The following is a 25806-nucleotide window of genomic DNA, read 5'->3' as shown; positions in this document are numbered from 1 at the left end:
TAGATTTCACCACTGGATTAGGGGGAACATGATAGTAACATTTCAGTATTTGAGGGGCTGCCACAAAGAAGGAGGGGGTCAACTTCCAAAGCACCAGAGGGCAAGATAAGAAACAAAGGATAGAAACTAATCAAGGAGAGAAGCAACGTGGAATTAAGGAGAAACTTCCTAACAGTGAAAACAACCAGTGGAACAGCTTGCCTTCTGAAGTTGTGGGTGCTTCATCACTGGAGGTTTTTAAGAAAAGACTAGACAACCACTTGTCTGAAATGGTATTTCCAGCTCTATTCTGATTGATTGGTTAGAATTTGCTCAGGGAAATTTTAAAATTGAGAGGATTTTGACATCAGAAGAGAGCCAATTTGGTCTAGTGGTTAAAGTACAGGGCCAGAAAGTGGGAGATTGTGGGTTCAAGTCCTGCCTTAGCCATGAAAACCAGCTGAGTGACTTTGGGCCACTCACTCTCTCAGCTCAACCCACCTCACAGGGTTTTGGGGTAAAATAAGATGAAGGTGTGTTAGATATGTTATAGCCTCCGATCATTCCATGTCGTCTGTGGGGGGTGGGGGTTGTCCCTGCTCCGCCATTACAGATTTTGATGAAATTTTGTGTGAACATGCACACATGTCCCCAATGAACATTGGTAAAGTGTTACATGTGCTGATGCAATAATTGCGAAGATATAGCCATTTGTGTGACCCCAGACCACAGCCATCTACCGTATGACTCTGAAGTTCCAGCAACTCTGAGACATAATAACTCCGGCAATATTTTGTTGAGAGGCAACAAAACTTGGCCATCTTGTACAACTTTTCTGAAATCAGACCGCTTGACATGGAATGACCCCCCTTGAGTTATTTGTAAAAATAACAAAGGAGGGATACAAATGATGGAGGTATTTGCAATTATTAGAAAGATGAAGATGCAATGTGATGTGCTCTAAAGATAAGTTATATCTTTGCTCCACCAGGAGTCCTGCCAAACTGCTCCCTGGTTTTCTGTGGGGTAGTACCACCCCATCTAGTACCAAAGGCAAGTCACCAGATCTCATGAGCAACCAGGGGTGAAATGTAAATTTTGTTACTACCAGTTCTGTGGGCGTGGCTTGGTGGTGGTGGGTAATGTGACTGGATGGGTGTGCCAACTTTTTTTTTATTTTTAAAAGCATTTTTTTACAACCTCTTCAGCCGAAGAGGCTGGTAAAAAAATACTTTTAAAAGCCTCTGATGATCAGGCAACTCAGCTGGGATCGCCAGAAGAGCCTTTTAAAAGCATTTTTTACAGCCTCTTCTGCCAAAGAGGTTGTAGAAAAAATGCTTTTAAACGGTTCTGACGATCCCAGATGAGCCGCACGATCATCAGAGGCTTTTTTTTTTACTTTTAAAAGCATTTTTTCGGCTTTTAAAAGTAAAAAAAAAAAACCAACCTCTGATGATCACACAGCTCAGATGGGCATGGGGAGGCAGGGATTTTTGCTACGGGTTCTCCAAACCACCCTCTGCCATTGCTACTGGATCAGGTGATCAGGTCCGAACCGGGAGCATTTTACCCCTGCCTAAAACCCAAAGCCACTTGGTCTTCTTAGGGTTGAGCTGAAACCTGTCCTTTTCCACCCACACCAAAGCCTCCAAACCTTGAGAGAAAGCACCTTAATACAGGTAGTCCTTGAATTACAATAGTTCATTTAGTGACTGTTCAAAGTTACAATGGCACTGAAAAAGGGATTTATGACCATTTTTCACAGTTACGACCTTTGCAGCAACACCATGATCATGTGATCAAAATTCAGGTGCTCAGCAACTGGTTCATATTTATGGCCATTGCTGTGTCCCAAAGTCATGTGAACACCTTTTGCGACCTTCTCACGAGCCAAGTTAATGGAAAAGCCAGATTCACTTAACAACTGGTTTACTAATTTATCAACTGCAGTGGTTCACTTAACAACTGTGGCAAGAAAGGTCGTAAAATGGGACAAAACTCACTTAACAACTGTCTCACTTAAGAACAGAACATTTTGGGCTCAATTGTGGTCGTACGTCGAGAACTATCTATTATCATTTGGTTGGCACGGGCAGAGATATGTAACTGAACATAGATGGGACCTCAGAGATCATCTAGCCCCTCCTATTAGCCAGCATCTTTTTTTTTAAAGAAATGTGGGCATTTGATCATTTAAACTTTGGGAAAGATTGCTTTGAAGACAGCTTACAACTTTATTTTTTGAAGAAAAAACCCCCAGATAAATGAAAGTTGGTGCTTTGTCATGTGTTGACCTTCACAGTTGACCTTTATAATGAAAATAAGCTTGACTAACATAGTCAGCTGCTTTGTGAGGAGGCTGGCATAGCAGGAAATGTTTTTTTTTTAAAAATGCACCCATTTAAAACGTTACCCACCTACACTCTGAAATCTTCAGGGGTAACGGAAGCCTTTTTGAGAAGGCGTTTGGCTTAAATCTAGTTTGCATTCTGTTTTCAGTCATCACACAGAAAACACAGGAAAATGTTAAATATACACAAGATATTATGGCTCACATGGATTTGTTAATCAGAATGGGTTTATTGTTAAAGATGATGGGGTGGGGAAGGGGAATTTGCAAGGCAAATTCCTGTAGGCAAACAACGCAAGTCTTCTTCTTTTCTGTATTTGCATGAATTTTCTATCATTGTGCATCCTGCTCCTTAGGGTATACAGTACTGATTCATTAATTCATTTCCAGAGAGTATGAAACAATGAGGAGAAGGCTAGTCTGATGCAGCCTTGGAATTTAAATCTCTGGTCACCCACGGTTTTCGTTTGTTGATCTTTGGAATAGCTGCAGTCCGTCTCACTCAGAGGATCATCTGAAGGGTGAAACTGGAAACTAGAATGGGAAGATCAGGTATGTGAATTATTTCGGGTAGAGGAATACTTGAAGAAAAGGTAGAGCATGAAAATTAAGAGATAAATACTGTGTTTCCCCCCCAAAAAAGACCTATCCCAAAAATAAGACCTAGCACGTGCCTAATATAAGCCCTACCTCCAAAATAAACCTTAGTGAAGGAGGGTGGGCGTGGCCAGCATAGGTAATGAGTGCACAGAAGCCGATGGGTGTCTGGCAGCAGCCGCTGCCCACTCAGCACAGCAGGCGGAAATGTGGAGGAGGCAGGCAATCCTGACATGCCACTGAGGTGGGCCGGAGCGACAGGCAGCATGAGGCTCGTCTTCATGCGGCGATACAGGCAGCAGACAGAGGCAGAGGCAGAAGGGGAAGGCAGGCGATCCAGCCACGCAAACCACAGGAAAGCCAAGCAGTGGTGGGCCAGAGCAGCAGTATCTTTTCTATATTATCTCAATAATACATTCCAGTGCACGAATGAGTAATACCAATTTCTTTTCTTTCCATACAGTCTGAATCCTGATTTTTTGGGGGAGGCGGGGATGGGATGACCAGAAAGCTTGAAAGATGTCAGGAGGAATTACAGGTGAGGCCTTCAGATCTTTCTTTCATCTAGCTGAGAATTACAGAAATCAGGAGAAAAGCCCTAAGAGTACTAATGAAGTCAGAGAAAAACTCTTAATTGATTCTATGGCTAAAAACATTGGTTTCTATTCTAAGCAGAGGAATCACAATCAGTAAGGCAGGCATGAGTTGAAAAAGCAAATTTGAATGGGCCGAAGTTTTGATCTGCAACATTTGGAGATAACTGGACTCAAGCTAGAATTAAGGAGAACTGGTAAGAGAACTGGTTACCAGTAGCAGTGGTGGGTTGCTACCGGTTCACCCCAGTTCGGGAGAGCTGGTAGCGGAAATCTTGATGTGTGAGTGAACTGGTTCGCTCCACTCGTCAATTGGGCCCTCCCTCCTGCCCCACGCTATTCCTTTGTTTTTAACCCAGCGGTAAGGCGCAGCAGAGTAGATTGCCATGCCTCCGTTGTATTTTTATTCAATGCGCTTGTGCAAAACGTGCACGAAGCGAACCGGTGGTAAAACTGGTTAGAACCCACCACTGACCAGTAGGATTGTTTTCTTCCTTGGTTCTTCTGATAACAGGTGCACTGGGAGCAAACACTCAAATTCCAACCAACCAGGAAGAACATCTGAGAAGATTCTGCCAGATAATCTTCTAAGCTTTAAGAGTGTCAGCTTTGGAAGCCACACTAGGCCGAAGGCTTCCACACGCTGTCACTTTCTCCGGTGTGGGAAGTAGGAGAGGGGGGGTGAGGGTACAAGGGGTATTGGACATAACAACATTCTTCCTGCCGGTCAAGGTCAGGCCGGGCTCACATCTGGAGAAGGAGTGGCCGGAGTGATGCTTCGACATGGGACGGTTGAGGATTGGAGCATGTGACCGGCAGAGGGGTCATGAGGGTGGAGATTTTGGCGTTTGTATTACTGAGGGAGGAACCCGAATCCCCAGTTTCGGTTTTCATCCAATTGTGCCAGTTTACCTATGCTAGTAAAAGAACTTTGAAAGCTATTGGCTTCGGAGTCTTTTCCGCAGGAGGGGTTTTCTGGAATGCTGACAAAGAGGCTCTTTGAGTAAATCAGAGAGTTTCATACCTGAGATTCTATGTGGAATGTCAGCTTCAGATATAATTCGGCAATATACATCCCTGCTTGTGCAAAAGCAAGAAGGTCTTCCAATGTGCACCACAAAAGCAGTGGAAACACCCCAGATCCACGCCCAATTTTGTCCTATGACATGGGTGCCACCCCCTATGATACTCACCTAAAACATTGTAGTTCTGCCAGTGAACATTCAGTACTTCAAAATTTCGGGATCTTTATGGGTTTCGGCTACTTAAAATATTTCTTCAAATTGTTTTGACTGGGAAAGAGGGAGTCCTGGTTGGGTATTGTGGGCAGCGTCTTCTCAATAGCAAAACTAGACCATATCTCTATTTATTGCCATACTTGTGACGCTCTGCCTTTCTTTAGGGGAGGGAGATTCTGGATGTTGTGATAATCTGACTCCTGAGGTGACAACTGAATCTTCTGCTCGAAGGTCTGCGGAGCAGAAGAGGGCAAGAAATGCTGGTAAAAATAAAAATAAAAGCTAATGCCTGCCTGGGGACCTTTGTAATCCTGGAGGGGGAAGTAATGAAACACAGTGGGTGGAGCTGGGCCACATGAAGGCAAAAAAACCCAGGATCCTTTATCTTTTTTCCTCCTGGCTTTAAAAAGAGGAAGTTGAGGCTGTTCCTTTTTTTGAAAAGAAAAACTTCAGACCAAGCCAATTTTAGGGTAACCTCTGGTCAGTTTTCCATGTCACCACGGGTGGGCTCCTGGGGGTTCGGCAGGGTTTGGCTGATCCTCTAGCCAAGGATCGCCGGAGTTCAGCAAACCCCCAAATCTCCCCCCTGGCTAGCCACACCCACCCCGCCCCTCCCAGGAATCTCCACGTGGCCCGTTCATCATTCCAGGTGAGTATAGGGGCCACGTAGAGGTTCCGGAAGTCTGAAAACGGGTCTGTTTCTGGCCTCCGGAACCTGGGGGAAACAATTTTTGCCCTCTCGGGGGCTCAAGAAAAGCCTCCGGAGCCTGGGGAGGGCAAAAAATGCCCCGCTCCTGCCATGGTACAGGTGGCCAACTAGGCCACACCCATCATGGCCATGCCTACCCAGCAACAGGGCAGCAAACCTGTTGCTAAAGGATCTGAAGCCCACCCCTGCACATCACCTTCGTGAGTATTTTCAGGAGAGAAACCCTGCCATTGACTTTGGGCAGTGGGTTTGGAGGGGGAAATCCAGGTCAGCCATCAGAAGGGGAAGAAATTGATGTTAATATCTTTCAAAAGAACAAGATCTGGTTAATTGATGTTGGAGAAGATGAGGAGGTTGCATTGGAATGCTCTGTTTTTCACGGTGGTTTTCTGTGCAACATGGTTTCTCTTCTAAATATTCCTTCAAGCGCCTCTACTTCCCTCTTCCTCTTCCTCAGTTGTTTCCCATAACAAATTGTGTTGCCATGCAGTTGAGATTCCTTAGAACTGCTTTGCAAAGGGCAAGCACCTTTGCAGAGAAGATTTTTCTGGTACCTTTATACTACCTTTTAGCAAGGCAAAGTAGAGGTGCACTTAATTCCAAGTATGTTACTTAGAACTGCAAGGATGCCTCATTTGCTGGGAAACCCCTCTTAAGGAGGGCCTTCAAGGCAGAGCTGGGGCCTATGAACATCACTGCATTAACCAGGAAGGAATATCTATAATACTATAAAAAAGATGTTGAGACTCTAGAAAAAGTGCAGAGAAGAGCAACCAAGATGATTAGGAGGCTGGAGACTAAAACATATGAAGAACAGTTGCAGGAACTGGGCATGGCTAGTCTAGTGAAGAGAAGGATTAGGGAAGACATGATAGCAGTCTTTCAATATTTGAGGGGCTGCCACAGAGAGAAAGGGGTCAAGCTATTTTCCAAGGCACCTGAAGGCCAGACAAAGAATAATGGAGGGAAACTGATCAAGGAGAGATTCCACCTAGAAATAAGGAGAAATTTTCTGACAGTGAGAACAATCAACCAATGGAACAGCTTTGCCTTTGGAAATTATTGGAGCTTCATCACTGGAGGCTTTCAAGAAGGGATTGGACTGCCATCTGTCCGAAATGGTGTAGGATCTCCTGCTTGGGCAGGTGGTGGTGGACTAGATGATCTACAAGGTCCCTTCCAACTCTGATAATCTGTAATCTGCCACTGCCTGTACCCAGGATTCCTCAGTAGCACATTAGAAATATTTGATTGTGTGTGAAAAGTCTTGTATTTGCGTTCAGACATGCCCTGTCTTGTTTTATTGTCTCGTTTGCAGCTGATGTTTGTTTTTGTTTTGCCTAGCCTATTTTTCCAGCTCCTCCCTCCTGCATGTGTTCATTGTTGTCAACTTCCTTCCCACGTTGCCTTATGGAAAAAATATTTGCAGCTGTGGAAAACAGTTACTGGGAAATATATTTTGGGATATTACATTTTTGGACTTGACAGTCTCCCAAGGTGTTGCCAGCCTTTCCTTCTGGCAGGACCGTTGGGCATTTAAGAGTGGTGGGATTCAGATTAACTTTGTGTCTCCTATGAGAAAGATGGAGGATCCTAGCCACTCGTGATCTGCTTGATCTGTTCTGTGGGGAAAGAAACCTGAAAGCCACACGCAATAGACAACAAGGCTGTGTTTCTGGGCTCCTTCGAGTTACACTAACTGCTGCCTTCTGTCTTTCCTTGCGAAGGGATGGAGATCAGGGTTTATTTGTGAGTCAGACCAAAAACTTGAAGTGTCAACACATTAGACACTAATACATTAGTGTCTAATGTATTACATTAGACTTTCAACATTAGTGTCTAATGTATTACATTAGACTTTCAACCAAAAGCTGTCCAAATATTTACAACTTCCTTTCCCAAATTCCCCTGCCTTGCAGTTTCATATGCCAGCTGCAACTCACAAAACTGAAGATTCTAAGTTGTAACATACAGAGCACAAAAACTGTTCATACAAATTACAGCCAGTTCTTTGGGGTAAATGTTTGGTCTCTGGCATTAAGAGTAGCTGATCCTTTCCCTCTGCCTGTCTTAGTATGCCATAGTATCTGCCTGTCCTACATAGCCACTTATAGTATGACTACAACCTGGGCAGTTTACAAGACACCAAAACAAAACAAAAAATCGCAATAAAATCTTGAACTTCATCTCCTGATATTTTCCTGTCTGTTTTTCAGATCTCGTACATAAGTACATTTCAAAGAAAAAAATCATTATAGCAGCTGTTATTCTGATCATTGTTTTGATTATCATTATAATTTCATTGGCTGGTAAGTAGTGAGACATTTCTATTTAACTTTATCCATAGTTTCTATTGTTTACATCAAGATCGCTACATGCATTTAAACCATAGAATGATTTGGAAGGAAGTTGGCAGCAACTGTGTGTGTGTTTGTCAAATTGTTAAAAATGATGCTTTCTGCAGTGCAACTGAAGCTAGGACTTCTGTCTAATGTTTCCTTCTTATCCACAAAGGGAAGGATTTTATTGTACTGCTGTGATTGCCATCTTTTTTGATACTCTTAAAAATGCTCCAGGAAGGAAACATTGTTATATGAAAGGTAGGACAAACCAAGACTGTCTGGCTTTCCAGCTGACAAGATCGGCATCTTTAACTGCTGAGCCATGAAGCACCTGTATTTTAACTAAATGCAAGCTAAGATCTCTAAATTGGGGACTATCTTGCAAGCTAGCAAACAGTTGTTTGCATCAGGTAGGAGTTACAAGAAATGTACTGATACCTGTATTCAGGATTCAAATCTAAAATTACATTATAAAGTTGTATATGTATTTGTGTATAGATACATATTGTGTGTGTGTATGTGTGTGTGTGTAACATACATTCCGCAATTGTTCAAAGTTATGACCGCTCTGAGTAAGGAGATATGTGATCAGTCCTTGAAGTCATGGTATCACAGCATTCCCAGCGTTACATGAAAGCAATTTGGGCACTGGACAAATAGCGCATGTTTACAATGGTCACAGAGCTCCATCGTCACATGATCATCATTGGTGACCTCCACCGCCAGATTCTGTAGAGCAAAGTCAGTGGAGGAGCTAGCAGGAAGTTGCAAGTCGCAGTCACATAACCTTGCCCTTGATGAGCTGTGAATATTTGCTCAACAGCTGCAACCAGAATTGCCAGCCCCAAATGTGGTTGGTAAATGAGGACCACCTGTATTTACAGCTTAACTCACTTGGTTTCCTTAAACCCTGGAATTACAATTTAAATGAGGTAGCTTAATGTTGACTATTCAAACTTTGTTGTCAGAAATTATTGTTAATTGTGAGCTCTACGATTTGTCCATTTTGTTTTATTTCCAGTTAAACAGACAAAAACATGTCCGTCTTGTCATTCCCTTGCAAGCCAAAGTGTTGCCTGCCCAGATTCCTGGATTGGATACAAAGAAAAATGTTTCTATGCATCAAAAGAAGAAATGAATTGGTCTCTCAGTTTAACAACCTGTTCCTCATTTAATGCCTCCTTGGCTGTGATTGATAGTCAGACAGAATTGGTAAGGAATAATTAGACATCATGATTAATTCCATAATTGTCCCAAGATTCACAAATGTAAAAAGCAGTCAAATTATATTTGTTATATTTATTATCTATATACTGCTAAAATTCTCATGCTTATCTGTTCGTCTGTTCGTACCCTCGAGTATTACACTGCAACGATTTTTGAATCAAAGGTACCTAAAATCTGCTAATTTAGGAATTTTTTTTTATTTGTCAAGATGTATAAGATAGCAGATATAAGTATAAACATGATTATGAATACAGGAAATGGATATGAATAAATGGGGACAGTAGGACAGGGATGGTAGGCACGTTTATGCGCTTATACACGCCCCTTACAAACCTCTTAGGAATGGGGTGAGGAATGGGGTAAAAATTCCACCAATTACTCCTGTGGAATTGAAATTTCTGCGATGTCCAGGCCAGTTTTATTCACAAAGTTATGGTCTTTGCATCATCCCTATGCTCACATGAGTGTGGTTTCTGGTGTTCCTTGCCAGCTTTCCATAAGCAAAATCATGGGGAAGCCAGTAGGAAGTTAGAAGTCTCTCCCAGTACCATTGTTTTTTTTTGCCTGCCATTCAGATTAATCTCTTTAGCTAAATAAATACATTGACTTATTATTGAAGTTCATTTGCCACTACAATTATTTTTTTATTAGTGTGTGTGTGTGTTCTGGTCACATTGGACTGCATTTATTTTCTCAGAAAAATGATTGAACAGGTAAGTTGTTGTTTTTTTTATTTAATTTTGTCACAACAGTATGCATAAACATTGTCATAGTAAAAAAAGAAAACATATCATGAAATTATATATATATATATATATAAGTAAAGGATATGCATAGCTATATTAATTAGATATAATAAAGAGAACAATAGGACAGGAACGGTAGGCACTTTTATGCTCTTATGCACGCCCCTTATAGTCCTCTTAGGAATGGGGTGAGGTCAATAGTAGCCAGTTTTTGGTTGAAGATTTTGGGATTTTTTGTAGAGACTATGGAGTCAGGTAATGAGTTTCAAGCATTAACAACTCTGTTGCAGAAGTCATATTTTCTGCAATCAAATTTGAAGCAGTTGACATTAAGCTTGAATCTATTTTTGCTCTTGTAATATTGCGATTGAAGCTGAAGTAGTCATTTACAGGAAGGATATTGCAATAGATGATTTTGTGTGTTAAATACAGGTCATGTCGAAGTCGACGTAGTTGTAAGTTTTCTAATCCCAGGATTTCAAGCCTGGTGGCATAAGGTATTTTGTTGTTTTCGGAGGAGTGAAGAACTCTTCTAGTAAAATATTTCTGGACGTGTTCTATTGTATTTATGTCAGAGATGTGGTGTGAGTTCCAGACTGATGAGCAGTATTCAAGAATAGGTCTGGCAAATGTTTTGTATGCTCTAGTTAGTAGTGTAGAGTTTTTGGAAAAGAAGCTGCGTAAAATTAGGTTAATTACTTTTAGAGCCTTTTTTGCTATGTAGTTGCAGTGGGCTTTGGCATTTAGGTCATTTGATATGAGCACTCCAAGATCTTTGACAGGGTGAGGGTCGTCAGTAAGGTAATGACCATCAAGTTTGTACTTATTGATAGGATTCTTTTTTTCCAATATGTAAAACTGAGCATTTGCTGGTAGAGATTTGGAGTTGCCAAGTTTTAGACCAATCGGAAACTAAGTCGAGGTCTTCTTGAAGGGTAGAAGTATTGTTAGTGGTATTAAATAGTTTGACATCGTCAGCAAAGAGAACACAATAACTTGAGATGAGGTCACAGAGATCATTTATGTATAGTATGAAGAGCGTTGGACCAAGAACACTACCTTGGGGAACGCCACTTTTGACAGGAACAGGATTTGATATAGCGTTACCAATTTTGACCACTTGTTGTCTGTTTGACAGGAAGGCATTTATCCAATTGTGAAGAGGTCCCGAAATGCCGTGGGATTTTAGTTTGAGGAGTAGTTTATCATGTACTACTGAATCAAAAGCTTTGCAGAAGTCTATGTAGATTACATCTATTGCTTTACCTTGATCAAGGTTGGTAGTCCATATGTTTTTGCAATGAAGAAGTTATACGTTACAAGATAATTTTTTTCTGAAACCAAATTGTTTATTAGAGAGAAGGTTGTTTGTTTCAAGGTGGAGTGTAATGGATTGGTTTATGATAGATTCTATTACTTTGCATGAGACACAGCATAGAGAGATAGGTCTGTAATTTTCAACTAGGCTTGGATCTCCTTTTTTGAAGATAGGGATGACTGTGGCTAGAGACCAGAGTTTTGGAAGGGAACTAGTTTTGAAGGCTTTATTAAAGATTATGCTTAAGGGTTCAGCTATATTAATTGAAAGTTTTTTTAAAAAGTATGCACATAGTCCATCTGGTTCAATAGATAAAGATGGTTTCAGGTTGTGAAGGGCTTTTTCAACATTATCTTCAGTGAAGTCTATATGTGTTAGGTTGTTGTTAATATTATTGGTACAATTGGGGAATGTTGGATATGAGCCATCACTGCTTACAAAGACTGAGCCGAAAAATGTGTTGAAGAGGTTTGCTTTAACTGTTTCGTCAGTACATTCTTTGCCGTTAGGTTCTTTTAGTGGTGGGATGGATCTTGTTTCTTTAAGTTTATTGTTCACAAAATTATAGAAAGCACGATTGGAATTAGTGCGTAGAAGGTCTTCTTCTTGTTTGGTGTGGTAAGTGTTACATTCTGTTTTTATTTGGTTGCAAATATTCTTGTAGCAGTTTTTGAAGTTTGCTACATAACCCATTTTTTTTTCCAGAGGGATTTTTTTTTGGATTGCAGTTTTTTTATTGATATGGGTAATTTGCTTTTCTTTTTGATTTTGGTGGTGATTTGTGGTACGTATAGTTTGATGATTTTATTGATTTCAAGTAGGAATACTTTATAGTAGTCTTCTACAGTGATACAGGTTGAGAATAGATTTTGCCAGTCAAGAAATGAGAGATCATTGTTTATAAGGTCATAGTTGGCTTTTTTAAAATTGTAGTTTGGAGTACTATTGTTGTGATGATTTATGCGAGGGCGTATGTTTAGATAAAAGTCTATCATGCAGTGGTCACTGTTGGAAAAGGGTTCTTTTACTTGTAGTCCATAAATTGAGTTTGCATTATTACAAAAGATGAGGTCAAGGCAGTTCATGAGTCTAGTATTGTTAGTTACTAGTTGTTCAAGACCTAGGTTTGTAACTGCGTTGTATAGTGTAGTATGGATTGGTTCAGTTGTATATTCATTTGTTATCCAGTTTATAGAAGGTAGATTTAAGTCTCCCAGAAAGATGAGAGGATATGGGCAAGAGATAGCCCATGTTAGTAGTGAGGTTAACATATTTGCATGAGTGATGTCGTAGTCAGGGGCTCTGTAGCATAGTATGAATCTAAGTGTGGTGTTGGTGGACAGGTCACTTACAATAGTTTCAGGTAGAGAGAGTTTATGTGGAACTTGAATATTTTTTAAGTTCAGTGTTTTTAAGTTTGTTTTTAAGTTTGTCAAGTTATTTATTATTATTCCAGGGATGAAATGTAAAATTTGTTACTACTGGTTCTGTGGGCGTAGCTTGGTGGGGTGAGGTAATGTGACTGGGTGGGCGTGGCCAACTTTTTTTTTCTTTTACTTTTAAAAGCATTTTTTCTACAACCTCTTCGGCCGAAGAGGTTGTAGAAAAAATGCTTTTAAAGGGTTCTGATGATCCCAGCTGAATTGCCTGATCACCAGAACGTTTTAAAAGCATTTTTTTACAGCCTCTTCGGCTGAAGAGGTTGTAGAAAAAATATTTTTAAAGAGTTCTGATAATCCCAGCTGAGCCGTGCGATCATCAGAGGCTTTTTTTTTTTTTTACTTTTAAAAGCATTTTTTCGGCCAAAGAAAAAATGCTTTTAAAAGTAAAAAAAAAAAACCTCTGATGATCGCGCGGCTCACCTGGGCATGTGGAGGGGGCTGGCAGGATTTTTGCTAGTGGTTCTCCGAACCACCCACTGACATCGCTACCAGATCGGGCGATCCAGTCCAAATCGGAAGCATTTTACCCCTGTATTATTCTCTGTTCACAACAATGTGAAATAACAACTGCCGGTTCTTTAGCTGGTTTATATATGCATGTAAAGCAGTGGTGAAATCCAAATTTTTATACTACTGGTTCTGTGGGCGTGGCTTGGTGGGTGTGACAGGGGAAGGCTACTGCAAAATCCCCATTCCCACCCCCTTCTGGGGTCAGAGGTGGTATTTGCCGGTTCTCCGAACTACTCAAAATTTCTGCTACCGGTTTTCCAGAACCTGCTGAATTTCACTGCTAATATAAAGATCTTTCCATGAACCTAGGAAGTTGTCAGTATAGTATATATGCAGATCCAAGCAAGTGTGGCCCAGGGGTGGAATTTACTTACCTTTGCTACCAATTCGCAAATACGTTCGCATGCGCCACCTCCGTGCATGTGTAGGGCCTTCTGCGCATGCGTAAAGGGTAAAAAAACCTCAATAAATGGGACGTGATGATGTCCAGGCAGGTGGGCGGGGCCTCCTGCAGCCGCTGCTACCGGTTGGCCTGAACCGGATAGAACAGGCCAGTGGTGGGATTCAAATAATTTAACTACCGGTTCTCTGCCCTAATAATTTCTTCCAACAACCAGTTCACCAAACTACTCAGAAAGTTAACAACTGGTTCTCCCGAAGTGGTGCGAACTGGCTGAATCCCACCACTGGAACAGGCTAAATACCACCACCGATGTGGCCTTTTGTAATTGACAGATCCTCCCAGAGAAGTCAATCTAAGAGAACACTAAGTGTCAATATCAGCCTGAATGCACATAACCAAATAAATACATTAGCTACATAAAAGCTACCTAATATTTTTTTTGTTAACTTACTGAGTTATTAATAAATATTTAAGGAGGGGTATCATTATGAGTAAGAGAAACTCATATATTCTTGCTGAATCCTGGGCAATACATTTAAAGTTAATTTAAATTTAAAGTCATACATTTCTGCTGAAACCTGTGCAATGCATTTAAATTAAAGTTAAATACAGAGATATGTATCTCATTGCAGTACAAAGCTTAAATTAATGGACCTGTTTTAGCAGACTTTGGATACAAAAGACCCAATTTTTGTGTAGAAACCTCCCTAAAATAATGGACAATCCCATTGTATCTGAAATAGTTCTGACACGGCAGTTACATATACATTAATTTTACCTTAATTTTATGATTTTATACAAATGAAATAATTTGACACAAATGATGTATATTGGCATTCAATAGATAGTCAACAGACTTCTATCCCAATTAGTTTGCTGAATGGGGATTTTATATATATTATTTCCCTTCTCCTAGGAATTTTGGGTAGGAATTTTCAAACGCTTCGATTACTGGTTTGGTCTCTCAAGAGAAAACAAGATCTGGAAATGGTCTAATGGCACAGAGTTTAAAAATCAGTAAGTATGTTTTATTTGTTTATAGGACTTAGAGCTATTTACCTATTCAAAGCATTTATAGTTAGTACACTTCAGCTTGAGTGGCTGAAAGAATAATAAGAATCGAGATAATTTTTGGTTAAGCTTTTCTCCCCAACATATAAGACACAGAAAGGGGAGGAAAAAAGAAGAAAATTGTTCAAGCAATAGTATGTAACATCTGGTGGTCCCTGAACTGCTGGCCAGGTGAGATGGATTGAGAAGTACAGGATGGATGAGTGATACACCATCTCTAAGAGCAGATGCATCTGGTGCTAATTTTTATATTTTTGTATGTAGGGAGGAAGAGCTCATAAAATTGGAGTTTTCCCTGAACGGCAGTATCTATAAGGCAGGGTTCTTAAACCTGACAACTGTTGAAATCCACACCTCTTAACGTTGTCTCAAGATTGAGAGACACTGTGCTAAAGTATTAACAAGGAAATAGTAAAATAGCAAATGTGAGCTTATGAGTTAAGGATGGTACTGTATGTATGACGTATCATACTACCTCTGATCTGATTCAAATCCTTCATTCAAAATGTTGACACAGCATTCTTTGAAAAAAGAAACTTATTTGGAAAGCAAACAAATCAGGCTGATTTGACAATTGAATTAGGTGAAGGGATCTGATTTGGAGAGTCAGAATTAGAACAGAGAGCTGGAAGGGACCTTGGAGGTCTTCTAATCCAGCCCCCTGCTCAAGCAGGAGATCCTATACCATTTCAGGTAAGTCACTGTCCAGTCTCTTCTTAAAAACCTCCAGTGTTGAAACACCCACAACTTTTGAAGGCAGGCTGTTCTGTTGGTTAATTGTCCTCATTGTTACAAAGTTTCTCCTTAATTTTAGGTTGCTTCTATCCTTGATTAATTTCCATTCATTGTTTCTTGCCCTGTCCTCTGATGCTTTGGAAAATAAATTGACCCCCTCTTAATAATAATAATAATAATATTTTAATTTGTATACCGCCCTTCTCCCGAAGGACTCAGGCAGATAAAATATAAATACACACAGTAATTAAAAACATCCCTTAAAAAACTAATTCAAATGCCCAAAAATGTTAAAAAACGTACTCCCCCATAAAATAACAAAATTTTAAAAACCCATCCAATAAAAATAAAAATCAGGCTAGTCCAGCCATACGAAATAAATAAATTTTAAGTTCGCGGCAAAAGGTCCTAAGGTCAGGTAATTGTCGAAGTCCGAGGGGAAGTTCGTTCCACAGGGTCGGAGCTCCCACAGAGAAGGCCCTCCCCCTGGGGGCCGCCAGTCGACACTGTTTGGCTGACGGCACCCTGAGGAGTCCCTCTCTGTGGGAGCGTACCGGACGATGGGAGATGGGAGATCTTCTTTGTGACAGCCTCTCAAATACTGGAATACTACTACCATGTCCCCCCCAGTCCTTTTTTTCTCTAGACTAACCAAACCCAATACAATACAATTTATTACTATAGTCTTAGACCAGAACACTATTACTAATATTTCACGTGATCTTGATTCTATGCCTCTGTTTATACAACCCAGGATTGCATTAGCTTTTTTGGCTGCTGCTGCACATTGCTGGCTCACATTCAAATGATCATCCACTAGGACTCCAAGGTCCCTCTCACTCTTACTGTTTTTGAGCCAGGTCTCGCCTAATCTGTATTTACTGTATACTTTTGATTTTTCCTGCCTAAATGTAAAGCTTTGCTTTTCTCCACATTAAAATTAATTTTGTTGTATAGCGCCCATTGTTCAAATTTGTCAATAACTTTTGGATCCTGAGTTTGTCTTCTGCAGTGTTGGCTATTCCTGCCAGTTTAGTATCATCTGCAAATTAGATGAGTTTCCCTTCTATTCCCTCATCTAAGTCATTTATGAAGATATTGAAGAGTACTGGGCCTAAAATGTAGCCTTGTGGTACCCCACTGCTTACTTCTCTCCATGTGGATGTAGTACTATTAAGGACTACTCGTTGAGTATGGTTTATCAGACAGCTACAAATCCATTTGGTGGTGATATTGTCTATTCCACTTTTTCCTAACTTACCAAGAAATAGATTGTGGTCTACTTTGTCAAATAAATGCCTTATGAAATCTAAGCGTACTATGTCCATAGCATTTCGCTGATCTACTAATTTAGTGACTTTATCAAAGCATGAAATAAGATTGGTTTGGCATGATCTGTTTATAACAAATCTGTGCTGGCTACTAGTTATAACTTTATTTGCTTCCAGTTGTTCGCATATCTGGTTTTTTTTAATTATTATTATCTTTTCCAGTATCTTCCCAGGTATTGATGTTAGACTGATTGGTCTGTAGTTTCCTGGGTCTGTTTTTTCTCCTTTCTTGAAGATGGGAAACACATCACCCCTGTTCCAATCCTTAGGTACTTCCCCTGTGCTCCAGGATTTTTGAACGATTTGGTACAATGCAGTGATGAAATGTAAAATTTGTTACTACCAGTTCTGTGGGTGTGGCTTGGTGGGGGGTGAGGTTAATGTGACTGGGTGGGCATGGCCAACTTTTTTTTTTTTTTACTTTTAAAATCATTTTTTCTACAACCACTTTGGCTGAAGAGATTTTTGCTACCGGTTCTCCGAACTACCCACCGCCATCACTACCGGATCGCGTGATCCGGTCCGAACCGGGAGCCTTTCACCCTGGTACAATGGTTCTGAAATAACACCTGCCAGCTCCTTCAGAACTCTGGGATATAATCCATCAAGTCCCGATGATTTATAGTCATCAAGATCAGACAGTGACAGTGAGAACAATCAACCCATGGAACAGAAGTTGCCTTCAGAAATTGTGCGAGCTTCATGATTTTCAAGAAGAGATTGGACTACCATTTGTCAGAAATGGTATAGGTTCTTCCGCTTGAGCAGGGGGTTGGACTAGATGACCTATAAGGTACCTTCCAACTGTTAATCTGTTAAAAACAGGTGTTATTTTACCATTTTCTTGTTTATTTTAACTTTTATATCTAGTCTGTCTGTCAGAGTTATGTTTTTGGTAGGTTGGCTTATAGTTTCTTTTGGGTGAAGAGTGATGCAAAGAATGAGTTCAGCAGCTCTGCTTTCTCTCTACTGCCTGTTTCTTCCTTGCTATCTTCTCTTTCAGTGGACTGACTGTTTCCTTTACTTTTTTCTTGTTATTTATATGTTGAAAGAAACTTTCTTTAATTATCTTTGACTTTTATTGCAAGTCTTTGTTTATTCTGAGCCTTTGCTTTCCTGACTTCATCTTCATACCAATCCTGCGCAGTCTGCAATGGCTTCCTGTGGTCTTCCAGGTGCGCTTTAAGATTTTGGTTACCACCTTTAAAGCGCTCCATGGCTTAGGGCCCGGGTACTTACGGGACCGCTGCTGTTACCTGATGTCTCCCACCGACCCGTACGCTCACACAGAGAGGGCCTTCTCAGGGTGCCGTCCGCCAAACAATGTCGGCTGGCGGCCCCCAGGGGTAGGGCCTTCTCTGTTGGAGCTCCCACGCTTTGGAACGAACTTCCCCCTGGTTTACGTCAAGTGCCTGATCTTCGGACTTTTCGCCGTGAGCTGAAAACGCACCTATTTATTCAAGCGGGACTGGCTTGAAAGTTTTAAATGTCTTATTAATTTTAATTGGGGCTATTTATAATTTTAAAATTTTAAATTGTTTTAAATTCTCGGCCATTTGTAATATGCTTGTTTTAGTTTTGTTTTTAATGTGTATATTGTGGGCTTTTTAATATTTGGCTGTACACCGCCCTGAGTCCTTCGGGAGAAGGGCGGTATAAAAATCTAATAAAATAAATAAATAAATAAATCTTTGCAGATTCAGGCAAACTGCTGATATTCTGCCTTAGTTATTTATGTGTCCCTCTTTCCATTTTTTTGTACTTATCCTTTTTGTCTTTCAGTTTATCAGTTTATCATGTATTATGTGACACAGGGAAACAACACAATCTAGTTTGGATTAGCTGCTCTTGTGGCCCGCCAGCGGCTAGCAGAGCTGGCAGCAGATTCAGACAGTGAGGAGGTTGGGAAGGAATGTGGGCCAGTCCTGGAATCTGGGATAGGCTCAGATAAGGGCTCTTGAGTCAGAGTCAGAGAGGCGGCCAAAGCCATCTGGTAGTTCTTTGCTGTCTCAGGAGTCTGACATCAGCGAGGAAGAAAAACAGCAACAGCCTGTTCCCAATGGACAGAGCTGACAGAAGACAGGAACAATTAAGAAAACAGAGTCGACTTGGGAGTAAGGCTTGGAGATGATTGACCCCTCCCATAAGACATAAAAGAGGAGCGAATGGGATGTGAGCTTTTGCAGGAAGCAGTTAGTTCATCTGGTCGGTAAAAGCTTTGGAAAAGCTCTGTTTGACTCTGTGTTAAGTTTGCCCTTGCCTTGCGTGTGGCAATTAGTTCTCTGGCAGCATTCCAAGGGAGATAAAGTGAGTGTTTGTAAATACTCCCCAGACAGACTGTTTGAGAAGCCTTTTTGGACAAGAAATGACAATAATGCACAGCCGTTTGAATTAAAGAGGTTTGCTGGGACTAAGATTGTGCTGTATACTTTGTAAGGAAGCCTAGATCAGAACAGCTACCATGTTACAACTAGCAAATCGTTTATATTTGTCAAGTGAGATTTTCCTTCTCTCTGAAGCTGAGAACATGATCACCGTATGCTGTGCAAACATTCTAAGCATGAGAGATCTCTTCAAATGATTCTTTGTGTTTTGGGTTTGTGTCCCTGTGTATGCATATTATTTTTACCTTTTCTCTATGCTCTGTAAAGCTGGGAATCTTCTTGGAAGGATCATTCCTGCAACATTAATTAGAGTTATGATTGCCATGCAGATAGTAACTCCTTATCCATTATTCTTTTTTCTTTTGCAGGTTTCCAGTGCGAGGAGAAGGCTTCTGTGCCTATATAAATGAAAAAGGGGCCAGTAGTACCATATGCTCCATGGAGAAACTTTTTCTCTGCAGCCGGCCAGAAAACTGTAGGAAACCTGGATGAGACAACCTCATCAAAAAAAAAGAGGAAGCGTTTCGCTTCACAAGAACTTACCGGAGAAGCAAAAGTGTATGTAGTCTCTTTCGGCATACCTGCATTTGGTACTTGCCCTATAGAGAATCCATCTTCACATACTAGCCTAACAGAGTTTTCTGTTCCCCATTTCACCAATATATTTGCGTTACATCATTGCTTCGCATAGTGTTACGTTTTTGTCTGTATAACAGCAAATACCGCTTCACAGTGCTTTAAAGCCCTCTCTAAGTGGTTTACAATGTCAACATATTGCCCCAACAACCTGGGACCTCATTTTACCGATCTTGGAAGGATGGAAGGCTGAGTCAACCTTGAGCCCAGTCAGGATCAAGCTGCTGGCTATGGGCAGAGTTTGCCTGCATTCTAACTGTGCCACCATGGCTGTATAATAATAATTTATCTCTCTTGTGCTCCTCTGCATCATCCTCCAAGAAGCTGAGAGGTTACATCAAGAAGGGCGGCTGGTTGGATGGACCTCTTTTGTCCCAGCAGAAGACTGTCTCATTTCCTCTACTGCAAACCAAGATGTAATTTTTGCTTTTGTGGGCAAAGAGCCAGAAAGTCTGTGCATTTCAGATCTCTTTCTTTATTTTAGAAGAAAGAATATCTTTTTTTTACACTAAGTATTTGACTTTTCCTAAATTATTATTTTTTTAAAAAAATAATTTTTATTAAACTTTTAACTTTAAAAATAATAATAAAGAAAAATACAACAAAAAACAAAAACACATTAAAAACACATAACAGACATAACGTTATTATTTCCTCTCCTGGAACATTGTTTTGTTTCCATCCATATGCGACAATGATCCTTGCTGCCGTTAATATATGAAGTATTAGGTATTGCAAAGATGTGTCTATTTTTGGGTTAATTATTCCTAATAAATAGAGTTCCTGTTTAAATTCCATTTTTAGTTGGGTAATTCCCTCCAGCCAATTTTTAATTTTTTGCCAATTTTTTTTTTATCTTGGGGCGCATCCACTACTTATGGTTGTTATGTGCCTAGTTTGTAGCCACATCTCCAACAATTCGGTGGTAAATTTGAGAACATTTTGGCCAATCTCGCTGGTGCCAAATGCCATCTATGAAACATTTTATACAAATTTTCTTTATAGGCTACTGCCATTGTTAATTTATAATTTCTATCCCACAATTTGTCCCACTTTCCTTTTCTTTTCTTTTTTTTAATTTTATTTTTATTACGATTTTTTTCATAACAATTGTACATATTCAGCAGAGCTGTGACATCATTGTATATTTCAGATCTACCTTCCATATAATTTCTATATATATTATATACATCTAATCATCAATAGCCTTATATATATATTATTTTCTATTTCTATTGATTGTCCATGTGTACCGGTTTTCCCAGACTGCATAGTATTCTGAATCTTTTTCTTGTAGTTCTATGGTAAGCCTGTCCATTTCTGCACAGTCATATACTTTTTGGATAATCAGACTCTCTGGTGGTATGTTATCAAGTTTCCAATATTGCGCGAACGCAATTCTTGCCGCTGTTAGAATGTGCAAAATCAAGTATCTTGTTTTTTAATCTAATTTTGTCTTAAACATTCCCAAAAGAAATGTTTCTGGATTCAGTTCAATTTGGCATTTTGTTATCTCCTGTAACTATCCCTGTATCTTAATCCAGTACTTTTTTGCTTCGGGGCACGTCCACCAGGCATGAAAGAAGGTGCCTTGATGTTGATTACATTTCCAGCACTTTGGACTTAGGTTCGGGTACATTTTGGCCAACCTATCTGGCACTAGGTGCCAGAGGGTAAAGCATTTTATATTGATTTTCTTTGTAAGCAGTAGATTTGGTTAATTTTAAATTTTTATTCCAGATTAATTCCCAATTATCTAAATCTATATTGTGCCCTATATGCTTTGCCTATGCAATCATTGGTTCTTTCACCACCTCTTCCATTCTATCAAACTTTAGTAGGTATTTATATAATTTAGATATTAATTTTCCTTCTGGGCCTATCAATAATTTGTCTAGTTGATTTGGTTCCAAATCAATTGCAAATTCTTCCATGTCTTTCTTATATCTGGATTGCAATTGTAAGTATGGCCACCAATCTATCGATATTCCCTGTTCCTTTAATGTCTAAATGTTGTTAAGTTTTCCCTGTTTGTCTAATATTTCCGAATATCTTGGCATTTTATTTATGTCTAGTGTATTGGGGTAGATCATCGCCTCCATAGTGGATAACCAACCAGGAATTTTCATATAGTGTTTTTTCCTTATGTTTTGCCAATTCCATACCAATGCATCTCTTATTCTATGTCTGTAAAAATATGAATGTGTCTTACTTCCTTTATCCCACATGAAAGCGTGCCACCTATTTTGTAAGTCATGGCCTTCCAATGCTATAATTATTCTATTATTTAAATTGACCCATTCCCTTATCCAAGCCAAAGATGCTGCTTTGTGGTAAAGTTCCCATGCTGGAAGTCCAAAGCCATCTCTATCTCTACTATCTTGAAGAGTGGATAATTTAATTCTTGCCTTCTTTCCTGCCCAGACAAATTTTGTGGTAATTTTATTAAGTTCTCCAAAGAATTTTCTGTCTAATAATATGGAACTGTCTGGAATAAGTACAGCAATTTAGGTAGGACATGCATCTTAATAACTGCTATCCTACCTAAAAGTGATAGTTGTAACCTCCCCATCTTTCCAAATCAATCTTTAAATTTTGAGCTAAAACCATATAGTTGTCCTCCTTAAGTGATGAACATTTTGTTGTTAGCCATATCACTAAATATTTGATTTCTTTTACAATTTGTAAAGCCATTTCCTTTTCCAATTCTTCCTTCTGTTTGGTTATTAAATTTTTAACTATCATTTTAGTTTTCCCTTTATTGATTTTAAGTCCAGACACTTCCCCATATTTTTCTATTTCTTGTATTAGGGTGGGACCGGATTCCAAAGGCTCTTCAATGAGGACTACCATATCATCCGCGAAGGCTTGTACTTTAAACTCCTTTAACTTTTGTTCCTTTTATTCCTCGATTTGTTCTTATGCTATTTAGAAATACTTCTAATGTTAGGATAAAAAGAAGTGGCGACAGTGGACATCCTTGGCGTACACCTTTGGTTATTTGGAAGGTGTTGGTGGTACCTCCATTTATTATTACTTTTGCCTTTTGTGTCGAATAAATTGCCTCTATCATATTTTCGAATTTAGTTCCCATTTTCATATTTCTAATTTGCCTTATTTAGTGATTCGGCCAGTAAATATTTGTTCTTAATTGTTTTTAAATATTGTTATTATATTTATATTGTATTGGTGTGGGTATTTTAATATAGTATTTGTGCTAAAATAGGAATGGGAAAGCTTATAACTGTTTGTAGACCTGCTATATAAAGGGGAGGAGAAATGTCTTTTTTCCCCAACATCCAGCTGGGGTGGATTCTGTATGTTTAATGTTAAATTTATTTGATACCTGGGTCGTTTTCCTCCTTTTTTGTACGGCAATCTTTTTTTGTTGTTGTTATTAGTGCTGGATGCATATGAGGTAGATGGAGATGTTTCCTCTCACACTGCATTCATTAAACTTCTGTGGACTTGTATAAACCATGTTGTCAACCAATTTTATGTTTTCTAGATGTTTGTCAACAGGTTTGTTTGGCTTCTATCACAGTGATGCTATCTGAGTTCACTATTAAATTCAAATGTCTGGACAGTTTGCAGTTTTCCTGGCAAGATTTGGAAATGGTTTGCCCTTGCCGCCTTTTTCTTCTTCTTCCTAGGGCTGAGGGAGAAGGACTGGCCCAAGGTCATCCAGCTGGCTTTGTGCCTAAGGCAAGACTTTTTCTGACAGTGAGAACAATCAACCCATGGAACAGCTTTGCCTTCTGAAGTTGTGGGAGCTTCATCACTGGAGGCATTCAAAAAAAGATAGGACTGCCATCTGTCAGAAATGGCGTAGGGCAGGTGTCAGCAACCCGCGGCTCCGGAGCTGCATGCGGGCTCTTTGGGCCCTCTGCTGTGGCTCCCTGTCCCTGTCCGTCGCTCTTGCCTGCCTGACTCTTGTGGAGCTTCTTTCCGACCTTGTTGGTGCTGGGCGTGCCTCGGTCGCTTGAGAAGGCAATCTGCTCTCTGTCCCGAGACACTGGCCTGACCCCGCCACGACTGAAGCCGCCCTTGCTAACACGAGGGCTGGCAGAGTGGGAATGGGATCTGGGAGGATGGGACGCCGGAAAGGGGGACGGGCCTGCCGCGCCCAGTCACGCCTTTAAGAGGTTCAGGGCAGCGGGGAAAAAGGAGTTGGCTCCGCCAAACCTCACATGCCCACCCTGGGGGCCAGGCTCGGAGAAAGCCCTCCCCACAGACGCTCAAGCATCAGCCGATCTCCCCCCTCCTCTGTGTATGTATCTCTCTCACACTCTATTTCTGTCTCTGCGTTTTCTCTCCCTCCCCCCCTCTTGCCAAGTGTAGCAAGTTGACACCAGCATGCTCTCCTTCGGCGCTTCGCTACTTTTATTTTATTTTTTTGAAATCCGGACTGGCTCTCCTTCAGCCAACCCTTCTCCTCCTCCTCCCCCTACTTCTCATCTCGTGACCCCCCGGCTGGTGGAGGTAGGGCTGGGAGGGTGTACATGCGCGGGGGGAACCCTCTCCAAGCGGCACCCAAAGTGCAACAAAGGCGCGCGCGGGGCAGCCGGCTGCTCGCTTTTTTTTTTGTTGTTGTTGCATTTATATCCCGCCCTTCTCCGAAGACTCAGGGCGGCTTACACTATGTTAAGCAATAGTCTTCATCCATTTGTATATTATATACAAAGTCAACTTATTGCCCCCAACAATCTGGGTCCTCATTTTACCTACCTTATAAAGGATGGAAGGCTGAGTCAACCTTGGGCCTGGTGGGACTTGAACTTGCATTAATTGCAAGCAGCTGTGTTAATAACAGACTGTCTTAGCAGTCTGAGCCACCAGAGGCCCTGGTGGCTTAAGGAAGGTTTTAAAAGGACGCAAAAGGACGCGGCTTCTCTCCTGCACTAAGGGTCCCACCATTGCCTTGCCATGTCTTCCCCACCCCACCCACGAGAGGAGGGGGAGGAGGGTCGCCAGAGAGTGCAGGAGTGAAGCGGCCCTGTACCTGCCTTCGCGACACATTTGCGCGTGAGACAGCCTTCGCTTCTTGCCGCTTCGGGATGGAGTTCGCGTCCTCTGCACTCGGCTGAAGAGCTGGGGGGGAGAGAACACGGCAAGGTGATGACCGGAGCCTTTGTGCAAGAGAGAAGCCGCGTCCTTTTGTGTTAAAACCCTCCTTAAACGAGTGGCCAGTTGCTGCGCACGAGAGAGAGACAGATGCACACGCGCACAAACAAAGAGGGGAGGAGAGAGAGAGAGATACACACAGAGTGATACACAGAGAGAGGAGGGGGGAGAGGGAGAAAGCGATGAGAAGGAGGGAGAGAGAGAAAGATGAGAGAAAGGGAGATAGGGAGAAAGAGAGATTGGAGAGGGAGGGAGAGAGAGAGAGAGAGAGACCTGTTTCCCATAGAAAAGAAAACCTAGGGAGCCACAAAATCTGGGTATGCGTGTCTGGGGGAGGGTCATGTGACTCAGTGGGAGTGAGTGATATCGATTTGGCCGCTCTGAGTGTTTAAGGTTGCAGACCCCTGGGGTCTCCTTCTTGGCCTGGGGGTTGGACTAGATGACCTACAATGTCCCTTCCATCTCTCATAAACTGTAATCAGCCTCCCCATTTCTATCCTTGTATCTCAACTACCAAACTGAGAAAGTTAATGCAGAGATGAAAGGGCCATCTGCCTGGGATGCTTTAATTCAGCTTTCTAAAGGAGCCTCAAGTTTGCCAGTTCTTAGATTTGGCCCCATAAAAGGTATTGGCCACGCATAGATTTTGTCTTTTTCTCTCCCCCCCCCCCGCCGCCCGCCCCCACATCAGCAAGGGTATGACTTCTTTGTGGGGGGAGGAAGCAGCCTATAACTAGGGGGGCTGCAGACTATTTTTTTAATAAATAATTTTTATTGTAGTTTTTCTTTTCCATAACTAATATAGTTAATTCTAAGGTTAGTTTATTCATTTCGGCACATTCAAATATTTTCTGAATAATCAATCCCTCTGGTGGTAAGTTATGGTGGGGGGGGGGGCCTGCAGACTAATTAGCTTTACATTGTTCCAAGTGGGGTCAGAAGTATTCGCGGAGAAGGCACGAATGAAAGGAGAGCAGCCTTTGCCAACCTTAAGCCGGAGGGTCTGGGACGTTCTGGCAACTGAAATCCCAAATCTTGACAACATTGGGAAGCGCAACTCGAAGGAGAATC

At 41.0% G+C, this 25806-nt stretch overlaps 1 protein-coding gene and 1 long non-coding RNA gene across 5 annotated transcripts; one reads left to right on the top strand and one right to left on the bottom strand.

Moving 5' to 3' along the window:
* Window positions 1-2726: 2726 nt before the first annotated feature.
* On the bottom strand, window positions 2727-25806 carry LOC131191697 (uncharacterized). Of its 2 annotated transcripts, none has more exons than XR_009153558.1 (3): window positions 25724-25806; window positions 3367-3494; window positions 2727-2863 (listed from the first exon to the last, which is right to left on the bottom strand). It is a non-coding gene; the product is annotated as an uncharacterized LOC131191697 (long non-coding RNA). The 2 variants fall into 2 exon arrangements; XR_009153559.1 differs by lacking the exon at window positions 25724-25806 and adding an exon at window positions 19221-19342.
* Window positions 2742-19653, top strand: LOC131191692 (C-type lectin domain family 2 member D-like). Of its 3 annotated transcripts, XM_058170102.1 has the most exons (7): window positions 2742-2881; window positions 3390-3464; window positions 4922-5020; window positions 7683-7775; window positions 8830-9020; window positions 14371-14471; window positions 19344-19653. In XM_058170102.1, the coding sequence occupies exons 2-7, from the start codon at window positions 3446-3448 to the stop codon at window positions 19465-19467; spliced, it is 627 nt and encodes a 208-aa protein (XP_058026085.1). In that variant the 5' UTR covers window positions 2742-2881; window positions 3390-3445; the 3' UTR covers window positions 19468-19653. The 3 variants fall into 3 exon arrangements, with proteins under 3 accessions (XP_058026085.1, XP_058026086.1, XP_058026084.1); XM_058170103.1 differs by lacking the exon at window positions 4922-5020; XM_058170101.1 differs by lacking the exons at window positions 2742-2881; window positions 3390-3464 and adding an exon at window positions 3517-3716.

The sequence above is a fragment of the Ahaetulla prasina genome, chromosome 2 (assembly GCF_028640845.1).
Source record: "Ahaetulla prasina isolate Xishuangbanna chromosome 2, ASM2864084v1, whole genome shotgun sequence".
Taxonomy (NCBI): domain Eukaryota; kingdom Metazoa; phylum Chordata; class Lepidosauria; order Squamata; family Colubridae; genus Ahaetulla; species Ahaetulla prasina.
The sequence above is the reverse complement of the archived record's forward strand: the minus strand, read 5'-3'. Positions and strand labels throughout refer to the sequence as shown.

Bases quoted from the DNA above. Each gene is read 5' to 3' on its own strand.
- LOC131191692 (XM_058170101.1), top strand. From the start codon at position 3,650: ATGGGCCGAAGTTTTGATCTGCAACATTTGGAGATAACTGGACTCAAG. The intron at 3,717-4,921 runs GTAAGAGAACTG...GCCTTTCTTTAG, and splicing joins GCTAGAATTAAGGAGAACTG to GGGAGGGAGATTCTGGATGT. The intron at 5,021-7,682 runs GTAAAAATAAAA...TCTGTTTTTCAG, and splicing joins GAAGAGGGCAAGAAATGCTG to ATCTCGTACATAAGTACATT.